The sequence below is a fragment of the Halichondria panicea genome, chromosome 14 (assembly GCF_963675165.1).
Source record: "Halichondria panicea chromosome 14, odHalPani1.1, whole genome shotgun sequence".
NCBI lineage: Eukaryota > Metazoa > Porifera > Demospongiae > Suberitida > Halichondriidae > Halichondria > Halichondria panicea.
This window is the reverse complement of record NC_087390.1, coordinates 5,742,250-5,766,309: the sequence shown is the minus strand read 5'-3', so window position 1 is coordinate 5,766,309 and position 24,060 is coordinate 5,742,250. Positions and strand designations below refer to the sequence as shown.

Genomic DNA, 24,060 nt, shown 5'->3' with positions numbered 1-24,060 from the left:
TTTTTAATTATGAGGTTTGAGATAATTATGTGTCACTGAATTCAACACAAAAATTACAAATCTGTTTGCCTAATAAAATAATTATGGAATTATGAATAAGAGTGTGTTTGCTGTGAACTAAGCTATCTGCCAGTGTCTACTTTTCTCTTCCTGACAGCTTCAAACAACTCCTTACATCTCTTGACACACTCATCCTGCACAGTGAAACAATACAACATAGTAATCAAACAGATTTGTATAAGACTGGCTCAAAAAACTGTACACATGGCTAATACAGTAGAACAACTCTAAATGGCCCACCCAGTGGCGTAGGCAGAGGGGGGCTGATGGGGCTAGAGCCCCCCCCCCCTTTTGTGCTCCAATTTCAACTTAGTTTGAATTACCGTGATCTGTCAATCTATTCTGCTCTACTGCATGCATAGTTACTAGAATGATGTCATGTAATTGAAATGTGGGCAGGGCTATCCGATGTGCGCATGCTTGCTGAGAAAAAGTGATGACCTTTTTTTAGAGAAACTACAATGAAAGTCTGCGCCTATGCTAAACCAATTTGAGCCCTGCCCTTCCCAAAATCCTGGCTACGCCAACTGTGAGGCCAGGTCCCTATCCCTAATGAACAGTTTGTGTAGAAAAAAACCTCAACAAAAGCCACCTCTGTATAATGGCTAAAACTTTGTTCCATTGTACAACACAATTATTGTTTGCAAATTTGTTGACGCTCTGTTTTGTGTGGCTGCCAGAACTCAACATCATAATTATTACAAAGTAGCATACACATGCAAAAATAGCACAACAACAATTTTAAGGTTATGTACTCTCAAGCTCAAATAGAATTCTCTCTTTGCTTATTTTCTCCTTGAGTACGTACCATTGATTTTCCAGGAACAGCTTTAGAAACATTTTCCCAGCGATCCTCAGAGAACTTTGGATAGTGAGAGAGGGCCCACTCCAGTTGAGTCTGTTGGTACTGGCTCCAGTTATCACTAGGCAACGAGCTAGCCTCAGGGGAAAAAAAAGAAATCTCCGGTAAATATTATGCAGGAGATTGATTGAATTACGTATACTTGTGTGGGCAAAAATAAAGACTTATGTAATTGGTAAGGATCATGTAATTAAGTAACAAAATATGCAATACCAGCAGTTACCTGTATTGATCCTCAGAGTCATTAGTGGCAAGTGATTTGTGTTCCAATTTCGAGTTTTTGTGGGTCTTTCCGTTAGCTCTTTGACCAGCTCCAATATTCTCCACAGTTTCGACTTCAGTTGTGCCTTCTCTATTTCTACCCAGTGTCTTGTTACCGCTGCTCTGTGGGACGGCGAGTTTTGAGCTCTTCTTTGACGCAGTCTTGTAACTGTCATCATCTAAGTCGTTTATTACTGCCTCCAACTGATCCTCGTAGCTACCTGACTCGTAGACCTCTTCATCTGTAGCACTGATTTTATTTGATTCTCCGGTGTCAGCTTGATCCTTTTGATGCACATCATTTTGACGAAGTTGATTTTGATACGTTTTCCGACCAGAACGTCTCCTAATAGGTTTCTCCTCGATTTTGTCATCTTCTTCGCTTTCTTTATCATCTTCATCTTGTTGTTCGGAGGGTTGAGAGTCTTGTTGCTTGAGGTGAATGGTTTCCTTCCATTCTGAGTATTTAGCCCAGCAGAGTTTGGCAAGTGAGAGACAGCTCTTGAGTAGCACTATCGGTAGTAGGGTTCTCAGAGATGGGATACTGGCTGTGTGTGTGTGTGTGTATGTGTGTGTGTGTGTGTGTGTGTGTGTGTGTGTGTGTGTGTGTGTGTGTGTGGGGTGTGTGTGTGTGTGGGGTGTGTGTGAGGGTGTGTGGGGTGTGTGTGGGGTGTGTGTGTGTGTGTGTGTGTGTGTGTGTGTGTGTGGTGTGTGTGGGGTGTGTGTGTGTGTGTGTGTACAAAAGTGGACAATCCATAAATTTGTTTTATGGCCCACTCAAAAGTTAGCAAACAAAACAGTTCATCTAGCTAGGATCAAAACCCAAGACAACATTTTAATTTGGATACATACAGTCAACTCAGACAGCTATCTTGCTCTCTTAATTAACGGGACACCACTGAGGAAGGTTAACTGCGATACAGAGGCTAGGCACCAGTTTCAAACAAAGCACCACTTAACTACACTCTGGAGTCCATAATAAAAGAGAGAGAGAGTATCGCGTACGTAGCACAGCCAAGCTTCAGAGGAGGTACGACAGCCGTGACTCAGCTCCAGCAATTAGCCTCTGATTGAACACCAATTATCTGCCCACATACAACATTATTACTGGTGTCATTCAATTGAAAAAACGTCCTTTGATTGAATGCAGTAATAATATTGTACGTGGGCGGATAATTGGTGTTCAATCAGAGGCTAATTGCTAGAGCTGAGTCACGGCTGTCGTACCTCCTCTGGCCTAGCTTGCATCAGATGTATTCGGAAAGTAACGTGATTTCCTGCTTGATAACTGACCAATCAGAGCACTTGGAGCTGCCACTTGCCTCGAGGCAGCATCATTGTCAAATTATCATTAATAATCACGACAGGAAATCACGTTTACTTTCCGAATACATCAGATCTGATTCAACGCTATGCATGCTATGTTCAGATATTATAATGATTATGGGCTCTTGACTACATATACACGTACAATGAACGACCAGTACACACCATTGGCCTGGGCGGTGTGGTACTCCAGCTCTGCCTCCAGTTGTGTGGGGACACTCCGGGGAGACTTCTTCAATTTCTTGATCTTCTTTTCCTTTCGAGTCAGCAACTCTTGCTGTACGGGATGGGACAATTCAATGCTGAACAATGCATTTAGTTGATGAGCTAAGTTCAAGTTTAAGTATTAAGAGATACAATACGGAATTGATAGAAATCTCTGGATTGACCTGTATAATTATGAAGAAGACAGTGAACAAGAATTATTACTATACACTGTACGTACTTGAAAATGATCCACTGTTGTACCCCATCCTACGCAATCACAGCTAGCCACCCACTCAATAGACAGCCCACCCCCACACATACCCACCCACTCACCAGCACGAGCTGCTTCTCCACGTAGACAGCCCACCCCCACACACACCCACCCACTCACCAGCACGAGCTGCTTCTCCACGTAGACAGCCCACCCCCACACACACCCACCCACTCACCAGCACGAGCTGCTTCTCCACGTAGACAGCCCACCCCCACACGTAATGGCCGACAGTGGCAAAGAGCAGAACAAGTGCACTCATTTCCAATAGTCCCATTTTGCGCACTCGTCGATAGTAGAAGAGAGGTTGTTTCCAATCGGGAAGACCCTCTACCAGAACACGGTCGTACCTGTGTGTATGTGTAGGTGGGTGGTATGGGCGTGTGTGTGTATGTGTAGGTGGGTGGTGTGTGTGTGTATGGTTTTGTGTGGGTGGGTGCATGGGTAGAGTTCAATATAGAATTGATGCAATTTGGAAATACAAGCTACCTAAGCAAGTAACGATTTTAAGGAAAAATTTGTAATTGCATGAGTTGGATTTTGTGTGAGCTAATATTGTACCCACCATTCTCTCTTTTGCTCGTCCTTTAGTACCTCCGCCACTGCCACCAACTGGATATGAACGAAAAACACAGTTTCAACAACTAACACATCTGTTAGAAAACAACCGTAAGCACTTTCACCATCTGAAATCCAGTATACACAGCATGAGGAAATGGCTATCGATATAATACTACAATGTATGAACTCCTGGTACTAGCCATTAGTACCATACGCATACATACTAACAGGGAACCTCTCTTGCAAACAGCCAGCCCTAAAGAAAAGTCAACTGCAATATAAAGGCCAGGAAGCTTGGTCCCAAATTAACTCAATAAAAGGTCACCTTTGCTTCCATTAGGTATCAATTTCATAAAGGATTCCACTGGCAACTTAATGGGACATTTTTGGCAGTGAGATGTCTGGCTATAAGCACAATGGGATATATATAAAGTTATATTCTCACTTTTCTGAATTTGGCTGCAGCGTCCGGATCGTCTGATTTGTCTGGGTGGAGTTTGAGAGAGAGTTGTCGATACGCCCTCTTTATCTCGCCAGCTGTAGCAGACTGTGTGTGGTGTATGTGTGTGTGTGTGAGTGGGTGTGTGTGCGGTGTGTGAGTGGGTGTACTCCAGTGCACTCATAACCATATAGCTCACTGAAACATTTTTATACTCTCAAAAACTACTCTCAAAAATGTTCTGGATACATTTTTATAACTTAGTGTCAGCTGAGCTTAACAATATACCCACTGAAACCACTAGCAGTAACTGTACAGGAAGTGTTCTATACAGTTCCTATACTAATAGTATGATGAGTGTTTTGATCGTATTGTCTACTGAGGAAGTCAAAATACACATTGCCAACAGTTGGTTGCAGTATCTGCACACACGTACGTATGTCCATTGTTTAAAAATAATTATAAGGGAGATGTCTTTACACTAGTCATGACTATATACACAGCTACAGTAGTACCTACTAAATCATACATCATATATATAGCTTTTATTTATGCAGATTGAACAATTTTACCTGATCCACTCCCATTATCTCATAGAAATTATCTTCTAGTCCGATTTCCTCCACTAGATCGAACACATCCAGCTCCTCCTGGTCCCAGCATTGACCTCCATTAAAACTTAGAGCGATCAATAGCAAGAATACACCACACTTCATCTTGTAGTGAACTGTTGCTGCGTTTTTAGGAACTAAACACAGCATGTGGTTAGAGCTCTTCCCGGGGGTCAAAGGTCGACGGAAATGTTTCCGTATATCCTTAGTATACGACATAGTGTACGGATCCGCAGCATCTTTTAGCCAAAGCACATGCAAACACAGCATAAGACTCGAGAAGCTTTCCAGGTACGAACAAGGCAAACAGTTGGAATACACGGCTCGAGAAATGTACGAAGAGCAAGATAGAGAGATCTCAGTCGGTGAGCGATTTTTGTTTTAGAGTTATCTTGTTCAGAAAGTTAACACTGACCAGTTGGGTGGGTGTGTGTGTGTGTGTACTGCAGTGTAGAAATGCGTAGGCTGACTTATTGAGCTAGCTATGAAAGATTCTTAGTTGTGATTTTGCTATATAGCTTGCATTCAGTGATCAAGATTGTTTCAGTGATCTTGCAGAGACCTTTGCATAGCCCCAGAGAGCTCATTTATACGATTGCAGTAGATTATTATCGTAATAATAAATAGTAATTAAAATAGGCTAACTTATGGAATTAAAAAACACAGTAGCTGTCGCATTCTGTGATTTTGGAAGATTATTATCCAACGTCCTTTGCAAACTATCCAATAGCCTCCAAAACCGTCATACGATCAGTTGCTGTTGCATTTCTACCCTCTATAATATTCATTCCCTTTGTAAATTTGGCATGATTTAGTTTCCTATTGTGTGCGCAAATTAAGCGAGGTCCACGAGCAGACATTTCAGCGGTTGTCATGTTAACAATATTCCCGTGTGTGCGTGTGTGGGCGGATGGATATAATTGTGTACAAAATTGGGCATGTGTTTTGAGATTCTTTATCATGCCTTTGTGTAGAAACTTTTATGTGTGAGTGGGAGGGAGAGTGTAGACCTTTGGAAATAATGGCAGCACTATTACACGAATCAGCTCTTTATATATTTCACAACTTTCTCGAAGTCCCAGCTAGACTCAGTTAAAGTACAAGAGCATTGATTTTAACGAGCCCAAGCTGAGCCAAGAGTACAAGACAATCTTAACCTTATACCGTATTAACGTTTGGTTTCAAATAAATTGTGTGAGACTCTTTCGATTGCGAATTGCGAGTTTTCACACATAGATCCCGCAAATGAAAGACACGCTAAGAGTGAGCATGCAATTCGCAATAGTGTTGGAAATGCAATATAGGGCTTGTACAGTGTCATTGCTTGTACAGTGGTCATTTGATTACCTACTCATTCGAAACCCAGTATAATTATGATATATATATATTATATACGGTAGCTGAACTTTAGGGCCCCACGGAAACATGATTATTTGTATACAGTTACTTAAAATAACTTGACAGGTCCACCATTTCATAAGGTTTGCTACCATGAGGAGGCCGGCCACCTGTACTGACTGTGTGAATGTAGTCCAGAAGCCTGCCAGTGTTGTGAACTGTGGTTGATAACTTGTGTATAGAGGGTTGGTCAATTGGCTTCTAGTGGTCTACATAAACAAGTGTAGTTTTCTATGGTGTGTGTGGGCGGTAGGCTGATGATTGGGATGCCATAACATTTAATGATATTCATAGAGTGATTGCACTTATATGTGTGGGCGTTTACTCCCCAGCAAATAGTATAATTAACTCTTAGACTTGAAATGTATTTTTTGTGTGCATTTCATTCTCATGCTATGTGTGGGGTGATAGTGTGAGGGTGCTGCAGGCATGGAAAACCTCTTTGAAGTTTGACCTTCATATAAATGTGACCTCACCAAGTGAGTAAAGTTTTGACAAGATTAATTATCGATTATTAGATCAGTAGTTTCGATCTTAATTAGTGACATAGCTGCAGGGATATCCCCTCTTTTGATCAGTTTGCATAATCGAAAAGTCCTATACTGGTAACGTACTGTATGACATCTCGTTCCTTGCCCAAAAACGCAATAGTTACATCGCAAAGTTTGCTGATTTAGCTAATTTGCAAAGTTTTCACATGCAAAATATTCTATATAACGAATATGCATCGTTATGCAATAGCAGGTCCCTTCAATACATGTATATAGTGATGCTTTCAGTTTATTAATTAATTGTCTTTATTATAGCTTCAATAGACTGCAATGTTTATACAACTGCCATGCTTCAATCTATTGAGGGCCACTATAGGCCGTGCTGCCTGGGGCCACTATAGGCTATGTTGCCTGGGGCCACTATAGGCCATATTGCCTGGGGCCACTATAGCCTGGGGCCACTATAGGCCATATTACCTGGGGCCACTATAGGCTATGTTGCTCTATAGGTCGTGTTGCCTGGGGCCACTATAGGCTATGTTGCTCTATAGGCCATATTACCTGGGGCCACTATAGGCCATATTACCTGGGGCCACTATAGGCCATATTGCCTGGGGCCACTATAGGCTATGTTGCTCTATAGATCGTGTTGCCTGGGGCCACTATAGGCCTCGTTGCCTGAATAGGCTATGCTCTATAGGCCGTGTTGCCTGGGGCCACTATAGGCCACGTTGCTTAGGTCACAGGTGGCCTCTGTGTTCTTGTCAAGTGTAGGCGACTAATTTGGTAGGAGACAAAACACTCGATCCTTTTAATATGGACAGAGCTTATGTATACTGTGGCTGCCATTTGTAGTGTGTGCAAATTAACTGGATAAAGCCTGGGGGAAATTGGATTACCCAGTAGCTATTCTAGGATACTACTATGTGCTGGAATCTGTTAAATTTATTCTGCTCACTCTTTGTGTATGTAGTAGGTAACTCGACTGTGTGTGTATGTGTGTTATAGGATTTATGGAGTATGGGTGGGGTACCTGGTGGTCCCTTGGGTAGGGGTCCCTGGTGGCACCAATGTGAGACTAATAGTGGCTGTAATAAAGAGGTGACAAGTCCAAACACATGCTATGGAGACTTTGGGACCCATTAACCTGGCTGTATTATAGAGGGTGGCCTGCTAACACAGGTCCAAACACATGCTATGAAGACTTTGAGGCCCATTAACCTGGCTGTATTATAGAGGGTGGCTTGCTTTAGGGACACCACAAGAAAACTCGTTGGTGACTACAATCAATGGATAGATAGGTGCACTGTTACAGATGTTACTGAGACCTTTTCCCTATTATTTCCCTGTCGTTACACCCACAGGTTCACAAGTGGTTAGTTCCCTCGTTAACCTTTTAAGTTACAATTATTATGGTGCAGGTTCCCCTAGATCATGTGATCATATGTTTCCTCAACTATTACTTACTGTACTGGGTATCTTGTTCTACCCTCCAACTCACTTGTGGTTAATGCTAATGCACATTTCGTATAATCAGTGTGTGTGGTGTGTGAGTGGTGTTGGTGGATGGTGAGTGGGTGGGTGATGAGTGGTGTGGTGTGTGTGGGTGTGTGTGTGTGGGTGTGGGTGGGTGTGTGTGTGTGTGTGTGTGGTTGCTCATCATAATTATGATATACAGCAACACTTAGGCTATTATTAACGATTGTGTAATCTTAATTAGTTGGCGTTAATGCATTTGTGGTTGTGAGTGTTTTAGGGATCGATTTACCAACTTCTGAGGTGGTCACTCCTTGGGTACACCAACAATGGCTGTATTATAGAGGGTGGCCTGGATTCCACTGTACTTCATGCACGGTTTTTGTCTAGCTTACGGTATATAGCGAGTAATTTTTGGAGGGCGGGAGAAATGATTTTTTTGTGGTGGAATCCCTTACCACAAATAGTTTACCCACGAATGAAGCAATCACTGACCACCCCTTTACCTGCAGTGCAAGCAGCAACCACGAAAACAACTAATATTGCTCAACCACGAATGTTTTGACCCCCGAAAATTACCCACTATACGATATTATTATATATAGTCAGACAACAATGCTCTTTGTGTGCAAAATGTCCATTTTGTTTTATTTTGTTGCTTCGCAGCTATGTGCATGTTCAGTCATTGCATTCCACTGTGAGTGTGTGTGTGGGCGTGATTTGGCCTGCAGCATGTCGTTGCTATGGCTTCCCTAGTAACCACATACCAGCCTGGAGGCCAGCTATGTGAAAATTAATCACCTTGTTCCTTGTTGGCTCAATAAAAGTACATGTCCATTGTTTGAAAGTTTGTTGATGTTTCATACCTGGCTGATTATTGCAGACACAGTGGAACATGTCTATAGTGGTAACCTTGGAGTAGCTGTATTATAGAGGGTGGCCTGCTAACACAGGTCCAAACACATGCTATGGAGACTTTGGGGCCCATTAACCTGGCTGTATTATAGAGGGTGGCCTGCTAACACAGGTCCAAACACATGCTATGGAGACTTTGAGGCCCATTAACCTGGCTGTATTATAGAGGGTGGCTTGCTTTAGGGACACCACAAGAAAACTCGTTGGTGACTACAATCAATGGATAGATAGGTGCACTGTTACAGATGTTACCGCAATAGACAGGTTACACTACGGTAACAGTAGGAGATTACTAGCATCAGTATTCATACTAGCATTGCCCTGGAGATTACTAGCTGTGTCCTAGAGATTACTGAGACTGTATGAGAGCCGGTAGTCTCTAGTTTCTAATTCAATATCTGCCAGCTTGGCCAACAGTTGACACAGCTAGTGCAAACAGGGGCTCAAAGTTGAAGGTGTGAAGTTGATTTTGTGAATGGCGTGTGTGCAAACAAACCGTGACTTCAGGTGGGCGGTCGTGCAGAGCTGTGTGTTTAGAGCCATATTAGGCTGCTTATGTAATATGGTGAAAGTTGTGCGTGTGTGTGTGTAGTTTAAGTGTTGAAAATTAATCTGTAGATTAGGGAGGTCAATAGTGATAGCATTGTAGGGACAGTACTGAGTGGTCTCAATAGAGAGGTGGTCTCTTTAGGGAGGTCAATAGTGATAGCATTGTAGGGACAGTACTGAGTGGTCTCAATAGAGAGGTGGTCTCTTTAGGGAGGTCAATAGTGATAGCATTGTAGGGACAGTACTGAGTGGTCTCAATAGAGAGGTGGTCTCTTTAGAGAGGTCAATAGTGATAGCATTGTAGGGACAGTACTGAGTGGTCTCAATAGAGAGGTGGTCTCTTTAGGGAGGTCAATAGTGATAGCATTGTAGGGACAGTACTGAGTGGTCTCAATAGAGAGGTGGTCTCTTTAGGGAGGTCAATAGTGATAGCATTGTAGGGACAGTACTGAGTGGTCTCAATAGAGAGGTGGTCTCTTTAGGGAGGTCAATAGTGATAGCATTGTAGGGACAGTACTGAGTGGTCTCAATAGAGAGGTGGTCTCTTTAGGGAGGTCAATAGTGATAGCATTGTAGGGACAGTACTGAGTGGTCTCAATAGAGAGGTGGTCTCTTTAGGGAGGTCAATAGTGATAGCATTGTAGGGACAGTACTGAGTGGTCTCAATAGAGAGGTGGTCTCTTTAGGGAGGTCAATAGTGATAGCATTGTAGGGACAGTACTGAGTGGTCTCAATAGAGAGGTGGTCTCTTTAGGGAGGTCAATAGTGATAGCATTGTAGGGACAGTACTGAGTGGTCTCAATAGAGAGGTAGTCTCTTTAGGGAAGTCAATAGTGATAGCATTGTAGGGACAGTACTGAGTGGTCTCAATAGAGAGGTGGTCTCTTTAGGGAGGTCAATAGTGATAGCATTGTAGGGACAGTACTGAGTGGTCTCAATAGAGAGGTGGTCTCTTTAGGGAGGTCAATAGTGATAGCATTGTAGGGACAGTACTGAGTGGTCTCAATAGAGAGGTGGTCTCTTTAGGGAGGTCAATAGTGATAGCATTGTAGGGACAGTACTGAGTGGTCTCAATAGAGAGGTGGTCTCTTTAGGGAGGTCAATAGTGATAGCATTGTAGGGACAGTACTGAGTGGTCTCAATAGAGAGGTGGTCTCTTTAGGGAGGTCAATAGTGATAGCATTGTAGGGACAGTACTGAGTGGTCTCAATAGAGAGGTGGTCTCTTTAGGGAGGTCAATAGTGATAGCATTGTAGGGACAGTACTGAGTGGTCTCAATAGAGAGGTAGTCTCTTTAGGGAAGTCAATAGTGATAGCATTGTAGGGACAGTACTGAGTGGTCTCAATAGAGAGGTGGTCTCTTTAGGGAGGTCAATAGTGATAGCATTGTAGGGACAGTACTGAGTGGTCTCAATAGAGAGGTGGTCTCTTTAGGGAGGTCAATAGTGATAGCATTGTAGGGACAGTACTGATCGAGTATTCTCAATCTAGTTATGTTCACGGTCTACCTGCGTTGTCGTTGTATGTGTTGTGTTGGTTTCACAGTAATCTGATCACTTTGTTTATAGCCTTTGATCAGTGTTTATGAATGTACATGTACATGCATGTAGCCGTGCTGTTACATGTACATGCATGTAGCCGTGCTGTTACATGTGTGTGACTGTGCCTGCAAGTACATCTACAGCTACTCCACTATTTATGCAGCTGTGTTTTTAGTCGACAATGTGTGTGTATTTATAATTATAAGTTTCATAATTATGATTGCTAGCTTTCACCATCTCTCGTGTATACAGTCACTTCAATATGAGTGGGTGGTTATGTAATCACGCCCACTCATTGTGGGTGGTTGCTATAGGATACGGGTGGGTGGTGTGCTAGGTCATCATGAGGTCACTAACTACATGGTTCCCATTATATCATAAGATGCCATTTTGGGAGATAATTAATTTTAAGTTTATTCTATTTTGTGTGTTTACATACATGTGACGTGTTTCCATGGTAACACAGATAATATGGACGGCAGTGATGATGAGGATATGGACCAGACGTCCTCTCCCACACCAGCACTAACATCTGTCATCGTATCCCACCCACGTAAGCCACACCTCACACACTATCCCCCACACCTCACAAACTATCCTCACACCTCACACACTATCCCTCACACCTCACAAACTATTTTCACACCTCACACACTATCCCCACACCTCACACACTACCCCCCACACCTCACACACTATCCCCCATACCTCACACACTACCCCCCACACCTCACACACTATCCCCCACACCTCACACACTATCCCCATACCTCACACACTACCTCACACACTATCCCCCACAACTCACACACTATCTCACACACTATCCCCCACACCTCACACACATACCTCACACACTATCTCCACCCACCCCACATCTCACACACACCCCTCCCCCTCACAGAGGGTGACCTGACGAGACACTCCCCCTCAGTGAGCCCCCTCCTCCAGGTGAGTGCTGAACATGCTCACAGACTCCTCGCCACCAAACCACACCTACAAGTCAGACAAACACGTGAGTATAATTATATTATAATTATTGTGATGTTAGTTGTAATTTCTTAATCACTGTTGTATGCAAAATTAAAAAAAGCTTTGAATTCTATGTACGTTTTAAGTTTTCAAGGTTACATACATGATTCAAATGTCAATTGATCGTGTCTTCTTTGTGTATGTTTTACATGACCCCCCCTCCATTCACAACACACAACACACACACACACATTACCCCACACACACGCCCACACCACATACACACATAGTATCAGAGCCGGGCCGGAACCCTCATATCCAACGTCCCAGGATGCATCGCCTGAGTCCCACACGGTTGAGTCCACTGCAGACACGGAAACATCACGACCTGGGCAAAACCCTGTCTGTGGGGGCGGCACTAGGTAAGGAGTGGGCGGGAATCATTAATGAGGGGGCGGGGGTAAACTAATTAGAAGCTACTCTGTAGATCTACTGAAGTAGTTTTCTATACATGTGTACTGAATTTTGGAAGTGGCTATATATATATTTTCATTCCTCAATTCAGCTCATAAAATTGCTTCTTTTGTGTAGTAAACTAAACCTGCATATAAGCAGCGCGCGGTGGTTATTGTCTAGAGGTGGTTAGTACCAACCACCACCACCGACCAGTGTGGGCACATCACTGACTTATACACATGTACAGTCCAACGGTGTCCACATTTACATATGACTGTAGAGGCTTCACATTGAACATTGGGGGGGGGTATGGTTCATATATGATATGGCTAGAGTCGCGTGCCCTTTGAACCCTGTCAGGATTTGGGGTCACGTGACTGTGGTTAGGTTTGGGGGAGTACTGAGAGGGGCCCCCACGGTTAGCATTAAGCACGCAAGTGTTGGGGGGGGGGGGGACTCATTCTGCCTCAAGGTATACATATTGATACAATGTATGTAATAATTATAAGTACTAATTAGAAAGATAGACACCCGGGTGTTACTAAAATGAATTCAAGAGAAATGTGTCGATAAAAACAACGTATGTTAAGATAGTTAGTTTGAGTTCAGGGTTCTGAGCGACCACCCGTCAGCGGGGGAGAGGTTGTGGACACGGTCCGGGCAAATGTAACCAATTGGCTCGCTGGGGTCCGAATGTACTAGAGGAAGGCGGCACTCTGCCACCGGCTCAGAGTACATCATTTCCTTCTTTACTGCCTACCATCTTCTTGTAGTACATTGATGATGTATCTAATCAGTAGATGCACATGATGCTGAGTTTACACAACTGCCCACCATGCGGTTTCACACACCACAATCATTTCAAATTTGGGAAGGCGTGGCCAGACTAAGAGCACTAGATTTGAAATTACAATAAATGGAAACAACATCAGATATCTGTCTACCAGAAGCAGACAACTTTACAAAAGTTGAATTGTCTTCGTCTGAAGTGTCCAAGTGTCTGTCCTCGAGCAATGGTAACGTCCAATGGGAAGTAGCCTACAAATCCTATACTCTACACCTTAGCTTGCTTAGTGGAGCTACATCTGCCCAAGTACGCTATTTTGTTTATAGGTATAATTTTATTCAGAAAAATGGAGAAAGGGTAAAGGATGTAAAGGATGTCTCTTCTGGATTAGCTGTGATACAAAAGAGTATTTCTGTCGACCTTAAAATGGCTAAATTGAATGATTATGATTATTATAATGTTAGAACCTATGTCGAGTTATGCATCTTACATCTGAATCCTGTATTTAAAATTCCCCACGAGTCAACTCTCTCTGCTGCGTTATCTTCAACACTGGAGGCTGATGAAGGTCTGAATGATGTCATGCTGTACTTTGGCCCTGGGAAGGAGCTTGTACAAGCAAGCAAGTTCATGCTTATGGCTCGATCACCCATTTTCAAAAAAATGTTTGAAACTAGTATGAAAGAAGCCGAATCAAATGAAGTAACAATCGATGACATCACTCCTGCAGTTGGGAGGGAAATGATCACGTACCTCTACACAGACGAGACACCAAACATTGACAGCATGGTAGAAGAATTATGGTTTGCAGCTGAAAAGTATGAGCTACCTGGTTTGAAAGCACATTGCGAGAATGAAATTGCTAAACAGCTCAAGATTGACACTGCTGCACATTTTCTACTTTTTGCCGGTCGTGACTGTGGTGACAGTGGGATCAAGCTGAAGGAGCATGTCCTGTCCTTCATTACTCAAGGCAAGGACACATGCTCGAGAGTGATGAAGTCTGAAGGATGGAAGGAAGTGAAGAAAATTCTTTATCTAGTGAATGCTGTGAGCGACCTGTATTTTGGTGTCACGTTGAACCAGCAGCAAGAATGTTAATTTACTTATATATGATCCAGAACCTTGTCTATATAATTATGCTTTACTTTAAATTCGTTTTGTTTAAATATGTATACTTACGTTATGTGATGTGTTGTGACGTGTGTGTTACACGTGATGTGATATAATAATTATTAAGAAGAACTGTGTTACTGTATGCAGTGGCATATAACGGACACCATTGGGGAACAGCCTCTTGGCGTTGATCTCGTGCGATATGGTACCGAGTATCAAGCTGGCGATTGTTAATTTTAGCGACTCATCTTGATTCACCAAAATAAATCGCCAAATTTATCCGCTATACAGTACCGTATTACTAGAATGTTTTGCAAGCATCTACAATTGTATGTAGGTCCCAATGGTGCCCACATCTACATGACTGTAGAGACTTCATATTGGGGATACCGTATAGCGGGTTATTTTTATAATTACTAATTACTTGTATGGTGGAAATGTTTGTATTTAGAGCATTAATTCAAAAATTAAAAGTGCAAAATAATAATTATGCGCAATAGGTTATACGTCACTATTCTGAGCTGTATGAATATAATTGAGTAGTTCATGAATACAAAAATTCAATTGGGGCGTGTCCAGACTAACAGTACTGAATTTGAAACTACAAATGCTTTTTAAATGGCAACATGGCAACATCAGATGACTATCTCCCAGAAGCGGACGACTTTACAAAGGTTGAATTGCTTTCATCTGAAGAGTCCAAGTGTCTGTCCTCGAGCAATGGTAATGTCCAATGGGAAGTAGCCTACAAATCCCATAAATTACATCTTAGCTTGCTTAGTGGAGCTACATCTGCCGAAGTACGCTATTTTGTCTATGTGGATGGTGGAAAAAAAGAATCTGGATTGGCTGTGATACAAAAGGGTCAATCTTTTGACCTTAAAATGGTTACACCTAGGCATTATATGACAACTTTCGTCGAGTTATGCATCTTACGTCTGAATCCTGTATTTAAAATACCCCAAGAGTCAACTCTCTCTGCTGCGTTATCTTCAACACTGGAGGCTGATGAAGGTCTGAATGATGTCATGCTGTACTTTGGCCCTGGGAAAGAGCTTGTACAGGCAAGCAAGTTCATGCTTATGGCTCGATCGCCCGTTTTTAAGAAAATGTTTGAAACTGGTATGAAAGAAGCCGAATCAAATGAGGTAACAATCGATGACATCACTCTTGCAGTTGGGAGGGAAATGATCACGTACCTCTACACAGATGAGGCACCAAACATTGATAGCATGGTAGAAGAATTATGGTTTGCAGCTGAAAAGTATGAGCTACCTGGTCTGAAAGCACGCTGTGAGAATGAAATTGCTAAACAACTCAAGATTGACACTGCTGCACATTTTCTGCTTTTTGCCGGTCGTGACTGTGGTGACGGTGGGATCAAGATGAAGGAGCATGTCCTGTCCTTCATCACTCAAGACAAAGACACATGCTCGAGAGTGATGAAGTCTGAAGGATGGAAGGAAGTGAAGAAAATTCTTCATCTAGTGAATGCTGTGAGCGACCTGTATTTTGGTGTCACGTTGAACCAGCAGCAAGAATGTTAATTTACTTGTATATGAACCAGAACCTTGTCTATGCTTACTTTAGTAGTATTAATTTGTTTTGTTTGAATATCTTAATTACGTGATGTGTGTTACACGTGATGTGATGTAATTAAGAAGACCATCTTATGTGTGTATAATTATACAAGAGGTGGTATTTGTTGGAAAGGTTTTAATTTCCAAGCATGTGTATACTCGAGGAGTCAACTCCTGCTGCAAATGACTCTTGGAGCTTTAATTGTAACTGCTTCTTAGATTTACCAAATTGCCCAAATCGATTTGTTACCAAATTTACCCGCTCTACGGTACCATCATTTATCACTAGAGTGTTTTGCGATCATCGAACATAATTATGTGAACTTTGTGAGCACAACTGTTTATATTCCAGGGACTAAATTTTCGAGGATTGACCTCGAACCTAAAGGATTTAGTGTCTCGAAGAGTAGTTTACTTCCGATACTCTCTACTATGGGGGTGTGGTCTCTACTATGGGGGTGTGGTCATTTGAATTGCTATTCATGTAAATAAAATCTACAAAATGTTTAGTTTGAGCAATCTGCAAAAATTTGATGCCTTAAAAGTACCCGCTGTATGTTATAGATCTAGAGGCTCCATTATAATATTATTATTCCTTTTGTAGATTCGTCCTCCGTCCAATGGAAACCCACGGTGGCATCCACGGGACAGCTGCGTGTGGAGGGGACAATGACGGAAGCCTCGGATGAGACCACACCCTCCATGAGTCCGCTATCACTGGGCGGGGCTAACACTACAGCAAGAGTAAGTCACACTAGTGTGTTGAAACTTCCAAAGCACATTGAGAGTGGAATTGTCCCTTTTTTTTAGAGAGAGATTGTCCTGTAAAGTAATAGTGTACAGTGATGCTAACTAATGATATTGATGGCGAGTGCCCCATCATAATTATCGCATAAATAAGTATCTTTTATTCGAGGCCTATACCCGATTGAAGTATCGCAGCATTTAACTAAAATCGTGTTTCGTAGTTTTAAAACAATATTCTCTTATTTCTAGCACTGCGGTGCTCATTTTAACTTTAATTTGTCGTTCCCCTGTTGACTGTTCTATATTAAGGAATGCTCTAATATTACTCGCCACAGATACCAACTCAAGAGCAGCTGGAGGCACTGTACAAGTTACCCACTAGTCACGAACAGTTGGAGATCATGCAGAAGAACATGATGGTTCTAATGGAGCAGCAGCAGAAGCAACAGGCCGCCGAGGTATCCAGGAAGCTACAGGTGGGTGTGGTTTAGGGGTGTGATTTAAGCGCAAGCAGCAATAATATTTGTAATGGCGAGGTCCTAAATAAACAGTTTGTGTTCAAAACCTCAACAAAGCTACAGTGTAGGTCACCTCTCAAAACTTTGTTCCCCAAATGTGTCTGTAAACTGTAAAATAAGAGAGTGTTATTTTTCATCCCCTAGTTAAGTTAAAAATAATTATTCACGATGTACATGAACTATACCCCCCACCATGCAGGCACATGTACATGAACTATACCCCCCACCATGCAGGCACATGTGCATGAACTATACCCCCCACCATGCAGGCACATGTGCATGAACTATACCCCCCACCATGCAGGCCTCCCACAGTGTCGGGCTCCCTACATCAACAGCTGGTAGTACGGGTGGTCCTGGCGAGCTGTTCCAGTTCCCTATGGCTCTCTGGCCACTCGGTATCCCAGCCGGGGCCACGCCCACTTTTCAGCTCCAGCCGACTACGGGGGCGGGGTCTAACAGTGCCACGTCATCGCCCACCCCCTCCAACTCATCCAGTGACTCTTCTAGCACCATGTCAGGTGAGCACAGTGTAGTTTATATCATTTATTGTATCTCAGTCCTCACCCTGTGCCAATTTAATTGCTAACAGTGAAAGTGCTCAGCATTTTCTCGAAGTTGTGGCTATTTTCAGTCCTTAATCTCAGTTTAACATTTAAAAAAATTTTTATTTTATATATAATTATAGGAGGTGATATTTTTGTATACGTACCAACCACCACCACCAACCACCAGGGCACATCCCTGTACATTTTATGTGTTGATTATATAGCCCTAGCTGTGGTAGTCATGGAAGCCCTACCTGTCTAGACATTGAAGTAATTTTATCCCATACATACATGCATGGAATGGGTTGCACACAAGGTAATCCTACAATGTATCTAGGTGCTCCCCCCCCCCCCCCCCCCATGAGGAGGTCACCTGCCAGTGTGGGACTGTGGGTGGTTTAATTGCATTACAGTAGTGGTCACATCCTTGGGCAGACCAGTGCTATAATAAAGAGGTGCCCTACATGTACAAGTATAGCGGGTAATTTTCGTGGGCAAGCTGACCTCCACGAAAACGTAGGCATGGCGTATCGGAACGTAGGCAGAAATGTTTACTCACCGATTTTGAAAGTTTTACCCCACGAAAATTATTTATCTGTTTTTGCATGAACATGTGAAAGTGTATGGTTTTTGATAGCTGAGGGTTATCACAATAATTATTATTATGCTATCACGTTGTCATGCCCCCCCTCCAGCGTTACCCCCCACAGTGGCCCTAATGGGAGACACCCTCTCGTTAGGCATCCAACGCCGACCCCTCTCTGAGAGTGTGTCTGCCCCTGGCTTTGGGTCTGCCCCTGTCATTAACGAGGGTGGACAATTCGACCCTCTCATGAGACAGTTCCAGTTGCAACAGCAGCAGATATTGTTACAAGGTCAACAGATGCAGCAGCGATACTTGGAGCAACAACAAAGGTGTGGTGTGGGTGTGTGTGTGTGTGTTGTGTGGGGGGTGCTTGGAGCAGCAACAAAGGTGTGGTGTGATATGTGTGGGGGGTGCTTGGAGCACCAACAAAGGTGTGGTGTGGGTGTGTGTGGGGGGGTGCTTGGAGCACCAGCAAAGGTGTGGTTTGGGTGTGTGTGGGGGGGGGGTGATTGGAGCTACATCAAGGGTAGAACTAAACCTAGGGGTTTAATAGGTACAGTGTCATGTATAACTAAAGCAACAAGTGCAACAAATAATTGTTCTTGCAAGTATTGTAGCACATGCACGCACACACACACACGCACGCACGCGCGCACACACACACACACACACACACACACACGTACGCACACACGCACACATGCACACGCACGCACACACACAGCACACACGCACACATGCACACGCACGCACACACACACGCACACACACACGCACGCACACGCACAGGCTGATTCAACAAGCCGTGTTGGAACGTAAACAGTTTGAGGAGAAGCAGCAACAAATGGCCGCACTCCACCTCCACCAGCAACAAGAGCTACAGAAGAAACAGCAGTTGCTACGACAAATGCAAGAAGCACAACTACTGAATCTGCAGAGACAGATACTCTTCCAAAACATGTCACAACCCAGAGTGAGTGAATTGAGGGGCTTTATACTATATGAGTGTTTCAATGATACTTGTATCCGCGCTGCTTTGTCATAATTGACTGTGAGATGTCCCTCTCAGAACTGTGATCTGAGCACCATGAGATAGGCCTTGTCTAGAGCTACAGATTGCATATCTTAGTTTAGACATTGATTGTTTTTTAGTGAAATTATGGCCTCCCGAAATACATTCTACATGTAGGAGAGGGGTTCTGTACACACACACACACACACACACACACACACACACACTGCACACCACCCCACACACACACACACACACTCCCCCCCCCTACACACACAGTTTGTGCCGACTCAACAAGCTCCTATCCACAAGCCAGTAGTGCAACGTCTCTCTAAAGACTCGGCACTTCCCTTCGCAAAACCCGTTCTCTCAGCGACCAATAGCAGTGGGAGCTCATCTGAAATGGGCAGGGCTTCATCTATGGACGGTATCAACAGAAGTCCCAGCCTCACACCCAAGGCACTCACGCCCACCAACAGCTACGATAGCGGGGCGTCTAATAATGGGCGTGGCTCTCCAAATGTGGGTGTGGCTAGTCCATCATCAGGGCAGGAGTTACCTGTACAGGTAGGCAAATTCTTAGTATCGAGACATTTCAATATTTTTGTTGTACATGTACATGTACATGTTTTTAAATTATTGGAATTGCACAGTGAAATTAGATTGTCTATAGTGGTACCCCTCTATAATACAGCCAGGTTAATAAACCTCAAAGTCTCCATAGCATGTGTTTGGACCTGTGTTAGCAGGCCACCTCTATAATACAGCCAGGTTAATGAACCTCAAAGTCTTCGTAGCATGTGTTTGGACCTGTGTTAGCAGGCCACCCTCTATAATACAGCCAGGTTAATAAACCTCAAAGTCTTCGTAGCATGTGTTTGGACCTGTGTTAGCAGGCCACCCTCTATAATACAGCCAGGTTAATGGGTCCCAAAGTCTTCGTAGCATGTGTTTGGACCTGTGTTAGCAGGCCACCCTCTATAATACAGCCAGGTTAATGAACCTCAAAGTCTCCATAGCATGTGTTTGGACCTGTGTTAGCAGGCCACCTCTATAATACAGCCACTGTTGGTCTGTCAGTGACCGCTATAGACAGGACTATACTTTCATTAGCTATACAGGCATACAGTTTTCTTATAGAAACATTTCAATATTTTCCTCGGATATGTTTTATTGGAGTTCCATATCCTTTCTGCTTGTAGGGTGGAACGGGACTGGTGTACGACACGATGATGTTGAAGCACTCTTGTAACTGTGGGGGGTCTCATCCGGAGCACCCTGGGAGGTTGCAGAGCATTTGGGCACGCCTGCACGAGACCAAGGTCGTCATGAACTGTAGGGTGAGTGGGCGGGTGTGCTGTGTGAGGGGTGGGGTGTGAGTGTGAGGGAGTCTGTGGATAGTGTGAGGGGTACGCACACACGCACACACACACACACACGCATCCACACACACATCCACACCCACACACGCATCCATACCCACACACACAGCGCCTGAGGGCACGCAAGTCCTCGCTGGCCGAGCTCCAGTCCATACACAGTGAGAACCACGTTCGTCTCTATGGTAGACCATCACAACGTAAGCCAGGTCAGGAGAGGAAGGATCCATCACGAACGTTTGTACCCCTCACGTGTGGGGGGGTGGGTGTGGACAGGGACACCTATTGGAATGATAGCCACACCTCAAACGCTGCTAGGATGGTATGCTCATGTTGTAATGTACAGTCATGTATTGTCTTTCTTCAACAGTACCAGTATTTAAATTATGCGTAAAAAAAACCTATCATAATGCACCTGATGTGAGGTAAGTCTTGTGTAGGGTGTCTTAGTCCAGCTACAGTATACAGGCTTGCTTGTTTCAAGCCATTGTACATGTACTCTTTTTCCTAACAAAAAGCGTTCATGTACATGTATGTATACATCTTACAGTGGGTTTAGGAAAAGTTTTGCTATGCTATGCTTTTAATTTCTCTTCAGTATAAATAAAGTTGGCCACTTATGTGCATATTTCAAATCTGTTACTCGATCTTCTTCCCCTCTCTCTCTCTCTATCAGGCTGTAGGCTCAGTGATTGAGCTGGCTGATAAGATTCTGAGTGGAGAGGTTCGAAATGGGTTTGCCTTTGTGAGACCTCCCGGTCATCACGCCCTCCCAAACCAGGCTATGTGAGTAGTGAGTACAATGCAATGTCTGTGTACTGTATGTCTATGATGGTCACTCTTGGGCAGACCAACAGATGCTGTAATAAAGAGGGTGGCCTGCTAACAACATGCTATGGAGACTTTTAGGGCGGTCACATATTGTGGTCCCCCTCTATGATACAGCCAGGTTAATGGGCCCCAAAGTCTCCATAGCATGTGTTTGGACCTGTGTTAGCAGACCACCCTCTATAATACAGCCAGGTTAATGGGCCCCAAAGTCTCCATAGCATGTGTTTGGACCTGTGTTAGCAGGCCACCCTCTATGATACAGCCAGGTTAATGGGCTCCAAAGTCTCTCCATAGCATGTGTTTGGACCTGGCCCTTATTATAGCCACTGTTGGTCTGCCCGAGGGGTGACTGCTATCATACGTACTTATCAGAATTGTAGGTATTGCCGCAAAACAAGCTTTTCAAAAACATTTGACAATTAGAAAGTGTGTGTCTAAATTCCTTTGATTTACATTCACCATTGTTGCAAGATATTTGCACACCTATTAGTCTGTGCGCGTGTGATGTTTCAACAATTGTCAAGTGCACATGACATTGTATAATAGCTTACATAATAGTGAATTTACAATAAAAATGATGTAACCAGTATGTACTCCGCTCACCAGTGACCTCCCCCCTCCTCTGCAGGGCGTTCTGTTACTTCAACAATGTGGCAGTGGCGGCCAAATCAATGCTCTCCAAGAACAAGCGAGTGGCTATTGTGGACTGGGTGAGTGCTTGTGTCTGTAACCATCCTTACCCATTGTGTATTTACAAAAAAATGCATTTTTGCGAGGCCAGTTAAATAAAATTTTTATTCTTTATTGCCTCCTCCACCACAGGATATTCACCATGGCAACGGTACTCAACAGATTTTCTACGACAATTCCAATGTCCTCTACATTTCGGTCCATCGCTACGACAACGGAACGTTTTTCCCAGGGACTGGGCGGCCAGAGGAGATTGGCTCGGGGGCGGGGCTTGGGTTCAACGTGAACGTGGCATTCTCTGGCTCTCAGAACTTCCAGGGCGTGACAAGTAAAGTCCTAATACATCATTAATTATTATTATTTAAAAAAAATTTGTTTATGTTGGATATGCATTTAGGGAATAATTATGTGTTACGCCTTATTTTTAATAATTGCAAAACTCCAAGCTGTAATCATGTTACTATATGTAAGGCCACAATAACTGTAGCTTTATAGTGAGTGTTTTCACTCCAATGCGTACAGTGTCCAACTTCGGAGATGCTGAGTACTTGTCCGTGTTCCGTTCCCTCGTGGTGCCCATCTGTCGGGAGTTCAACCCAGACCTCATCCTGGTGTCGGCCGGCTTCAACGCCACAGAGGGACATCCGCCCACACTCGGAGGGTATAGCGTGTCACCAAAGTGCTTCTCTGTACTGACGAGAATGCTTATGAGTGTGGGGGCGGGACGAGTTGCCTTGGCGCTGGAGGGAGGGTAAGTCCCTTGTAATTATAACTACCATATAGCGGGTTATTTTAATTTTCGTATTATAGACCATCATGTGAAAATTAAAATTACGAAATTACAACGCCACTATCCTGAGCTATGCGAATATTTAAAATACGACGTGGTAGTTTATGAATACGAAAATTTACACCAAGAAAAATTACCCGCTATACGGTATGCAAGTGATCTCATGTGGCCCCTGCCAAAAATTACAATGTTCCAAAGCTCAGATGTTTTAATAGATTAAGGGGAGCAAAATTAGTCTAATCTACCAAGTCTGGGAGAATTATGATCATAGCTCACTGGCTATTTTTAAACCTGCTGGCCTAGCTCACATGACTCATTTTAGGGACTCTAAAATTGTGAAAGTGTTTTTTGTTCCTAAGTTTATTTTTACTGTGTGTTGGTAAATATTGTACTTATAAAAGTCATCCCAGAATCATTTCACCTTTATTGCATCACCTGACTAGATAAAAGGAGGTTGTTATGTCTAGAGTTGGTGGAGTATGAATAATATTGAAAATAAAAAACAGTCTTGTGATAGTTGTGATTATGGTTAGGCTAACGGTATTTATTGTGTGGGACATTCTTGGCTGCACATGGTTCCAATTTGGATCTTTGCAGGCTGCTTGGATTAAAGACTGTAAACTATAGGGCCCACGCACTGAGATTAAAATTACTGGTGTTGAAACACTACGGTATTGAAAGCGTACATGCAGCTGTAGCTGTAACTTACTTTGTGTCATACATACTATTATGTTCACCTTACTCTTGAAATGCAAACCTTATTAGAGAGAACACAAAGTCAACCCACTAGCTACAGTGTACACACAGTGGGACCACACTTTGGCAGGCTCTGTACACACTTGAGGTCTATTGTGTGTATAGCATTTCTGCTTAAAATTTTGTTATTTCCAGTAAGGGTGTCTCTATACACCAGTGGCCTTGCTGTCAGCAGTGTAGCATGCATGGTTTGAATAGGTTGTGTGGTAGCAGCTTGTTTAGTACTTATAGACACTTTGCATAGTGCCACACAAACAAACAACAAGTCTGCTGTTCCATTACTAGATATAAGTGGTTTGGCATAATTCGGTTTATGTTGATAAC

The 24,060-nt window shown here is 43.3% G+C and overlaps 3 protein-coding genes and 1 long non-coding RNA gene across 4 annotated transcripts in view; 3 read left to right on the top strand and 1 right to left on the bottom strand.

Annotated features, from left to right (window-relative positions):
• Nucleotides 1-4,868, bottom strand: LOC135347895 (dnaJ homolog subfamily C member 1-like). The gene is made up of 8 exons (XM_064546009.1): nucleotides 4,560-4,868; nucleotides 3,994-4,095; nucleotides 3,553-3,599; nucleotides 3,166-3,337; nucleotides 2,675-2,786; nucleotides 1,146-1,731; nucleotides 869-995; nucleotides 1-194 (listed from the first exon to the last, which is right to left on the bottom strand). Exons 1-8 carry the CDS (start codon nucleotides 4,866-4,868, stop codon nucleotides 123-125), a joined length of 1,527 nt encoding a protein of 508 aa, XP_064402079.1. The 3' UTR covers nucleotides 1-122.
• LOC135347823 (histone deacetylase 4-like) overlaps nucleotides 4,827-24,060 on the top strand; it is a 22,926-nt gene continuing 3,692 nt past the window's right edge. Inside the window, exons 1-16 of the mRNA XM_064545909.1 lie at nucleotides 4,827-4,963; nucleotides 11,435-11,521; nucleotides 11,873-11,983; nucleotides 12,231-12,362; nucleotides 16,484-16,623; nucleotides 16,962-17,102; nucleotides 17,449-17,665; nucleotides 18,388-18,607; nucleotides 19,068-19,251; nucleotides 19,570-19,857; nucleotides 20,493-20,630; nucleotides 20,782-20,991; nucleotides 21,346-21,455; nucleotides 22,129-22,210; nucleotides 22,323-22,518; nucleotides 22,713-22,941. Coding sequence (XP_064401979.1) covers nucleotides 4,930-4,963; nucleotides 11,435-11,521; nucleotides 11,873-11,983; nucleotides 12,231-12,362; nucleotides 16,484-16,623; nucleotides 16,962-17,102; nucleotides 17,449-17,665; nucleotides 18,388-18,607; nucleotides 19,068-19,251; nucleotides 19,570-19,857; nucleotides 20,493-20,630; nucleotides 20,782-20,991; nucleotides 21,346-21,455; nucleotides 22,129-22,210; nucleotides 22,323-22,518; nucleotides 22,713-22,941 — 2,519 coding nt within the window. The 5' untranslated portion in view covers nucleotides 4,827-4,929. The remainder of the gene's footprint in view (nucleotides 4,964-11,434; nucleotides 11,522-11,872; nucleotides 11,984-12,230; nucleotides 12,363-16,483; nucleotides 16,624-16,961; nucleotides 17,103-17,448; nucleotides 17,666-18,387; nucleotides 18,608-19,067; nucleotides 19,252-19,569; nucleotides 19,858-20,492; nucleotides 20,631-20,781; nucleotides 20,992-21,345; nucleotides 21,456-22,128; nucleotides 22,211-22,322; nucleotides 22,519-22,712; nucleotides 22,942-24,060) is intronic.
• LOC135348025 (uncharacterized) lies at nucleotides 12,376-13,685 on the top strand. Its single transcript, XR_010398625.1, has 2 exons — nucleotides 12,376-13,412; nucleotides 13,526-13,685. It is a non-coding gene; the product is annotated as an uncharacterized LOC135348025 (long non-coding RNA).
• Nucleotides 14,620-16,450, top strand: LOC135347955 (TD and POZ domain-containing protein 3-like). The gene has a single exon (XM_064546103.1). It carries the CDS (start codon nucleotides 14,926-14,928, stop codon nucleotides 15,844-15,846), a length of 921 nt encoding a protein of 306 aa, XP_064402173.1. The 5' UTR covers nucleotides 14,620-14,925; the 3' UTR covers nucleotides 15,847-16,450.

Coding starts and splice junctions, on each gene's coding strand:
- LOC135347895 (XM_064546009.1), bottom strand. CDS start 4,868: ATGCTGTGTTTGCATGTGCTTTGGCTAAAAGATGCTGCGGATCCGTAC. Junction 996..1,145: donor GACTCTGAGGATCAATACAG/GTAACTGCTGGT, acceptor CCCTGAGGCTAG/CTCGTTGCCTAGTGATAACT. Junction 195..868: donor CTGTTCCTGGAAAATCAATG/GTACGTACTCAA, acceptor TTCACTGTGCAG/GATGAGTGTGTCAAGAGATG.
- LOC135347955 (XM_064546103.1), top strand. CDS start 14,926: ATGGCAACATCAGATGACTATCTCCCAGAAGCGGACGACTTTACAAAG.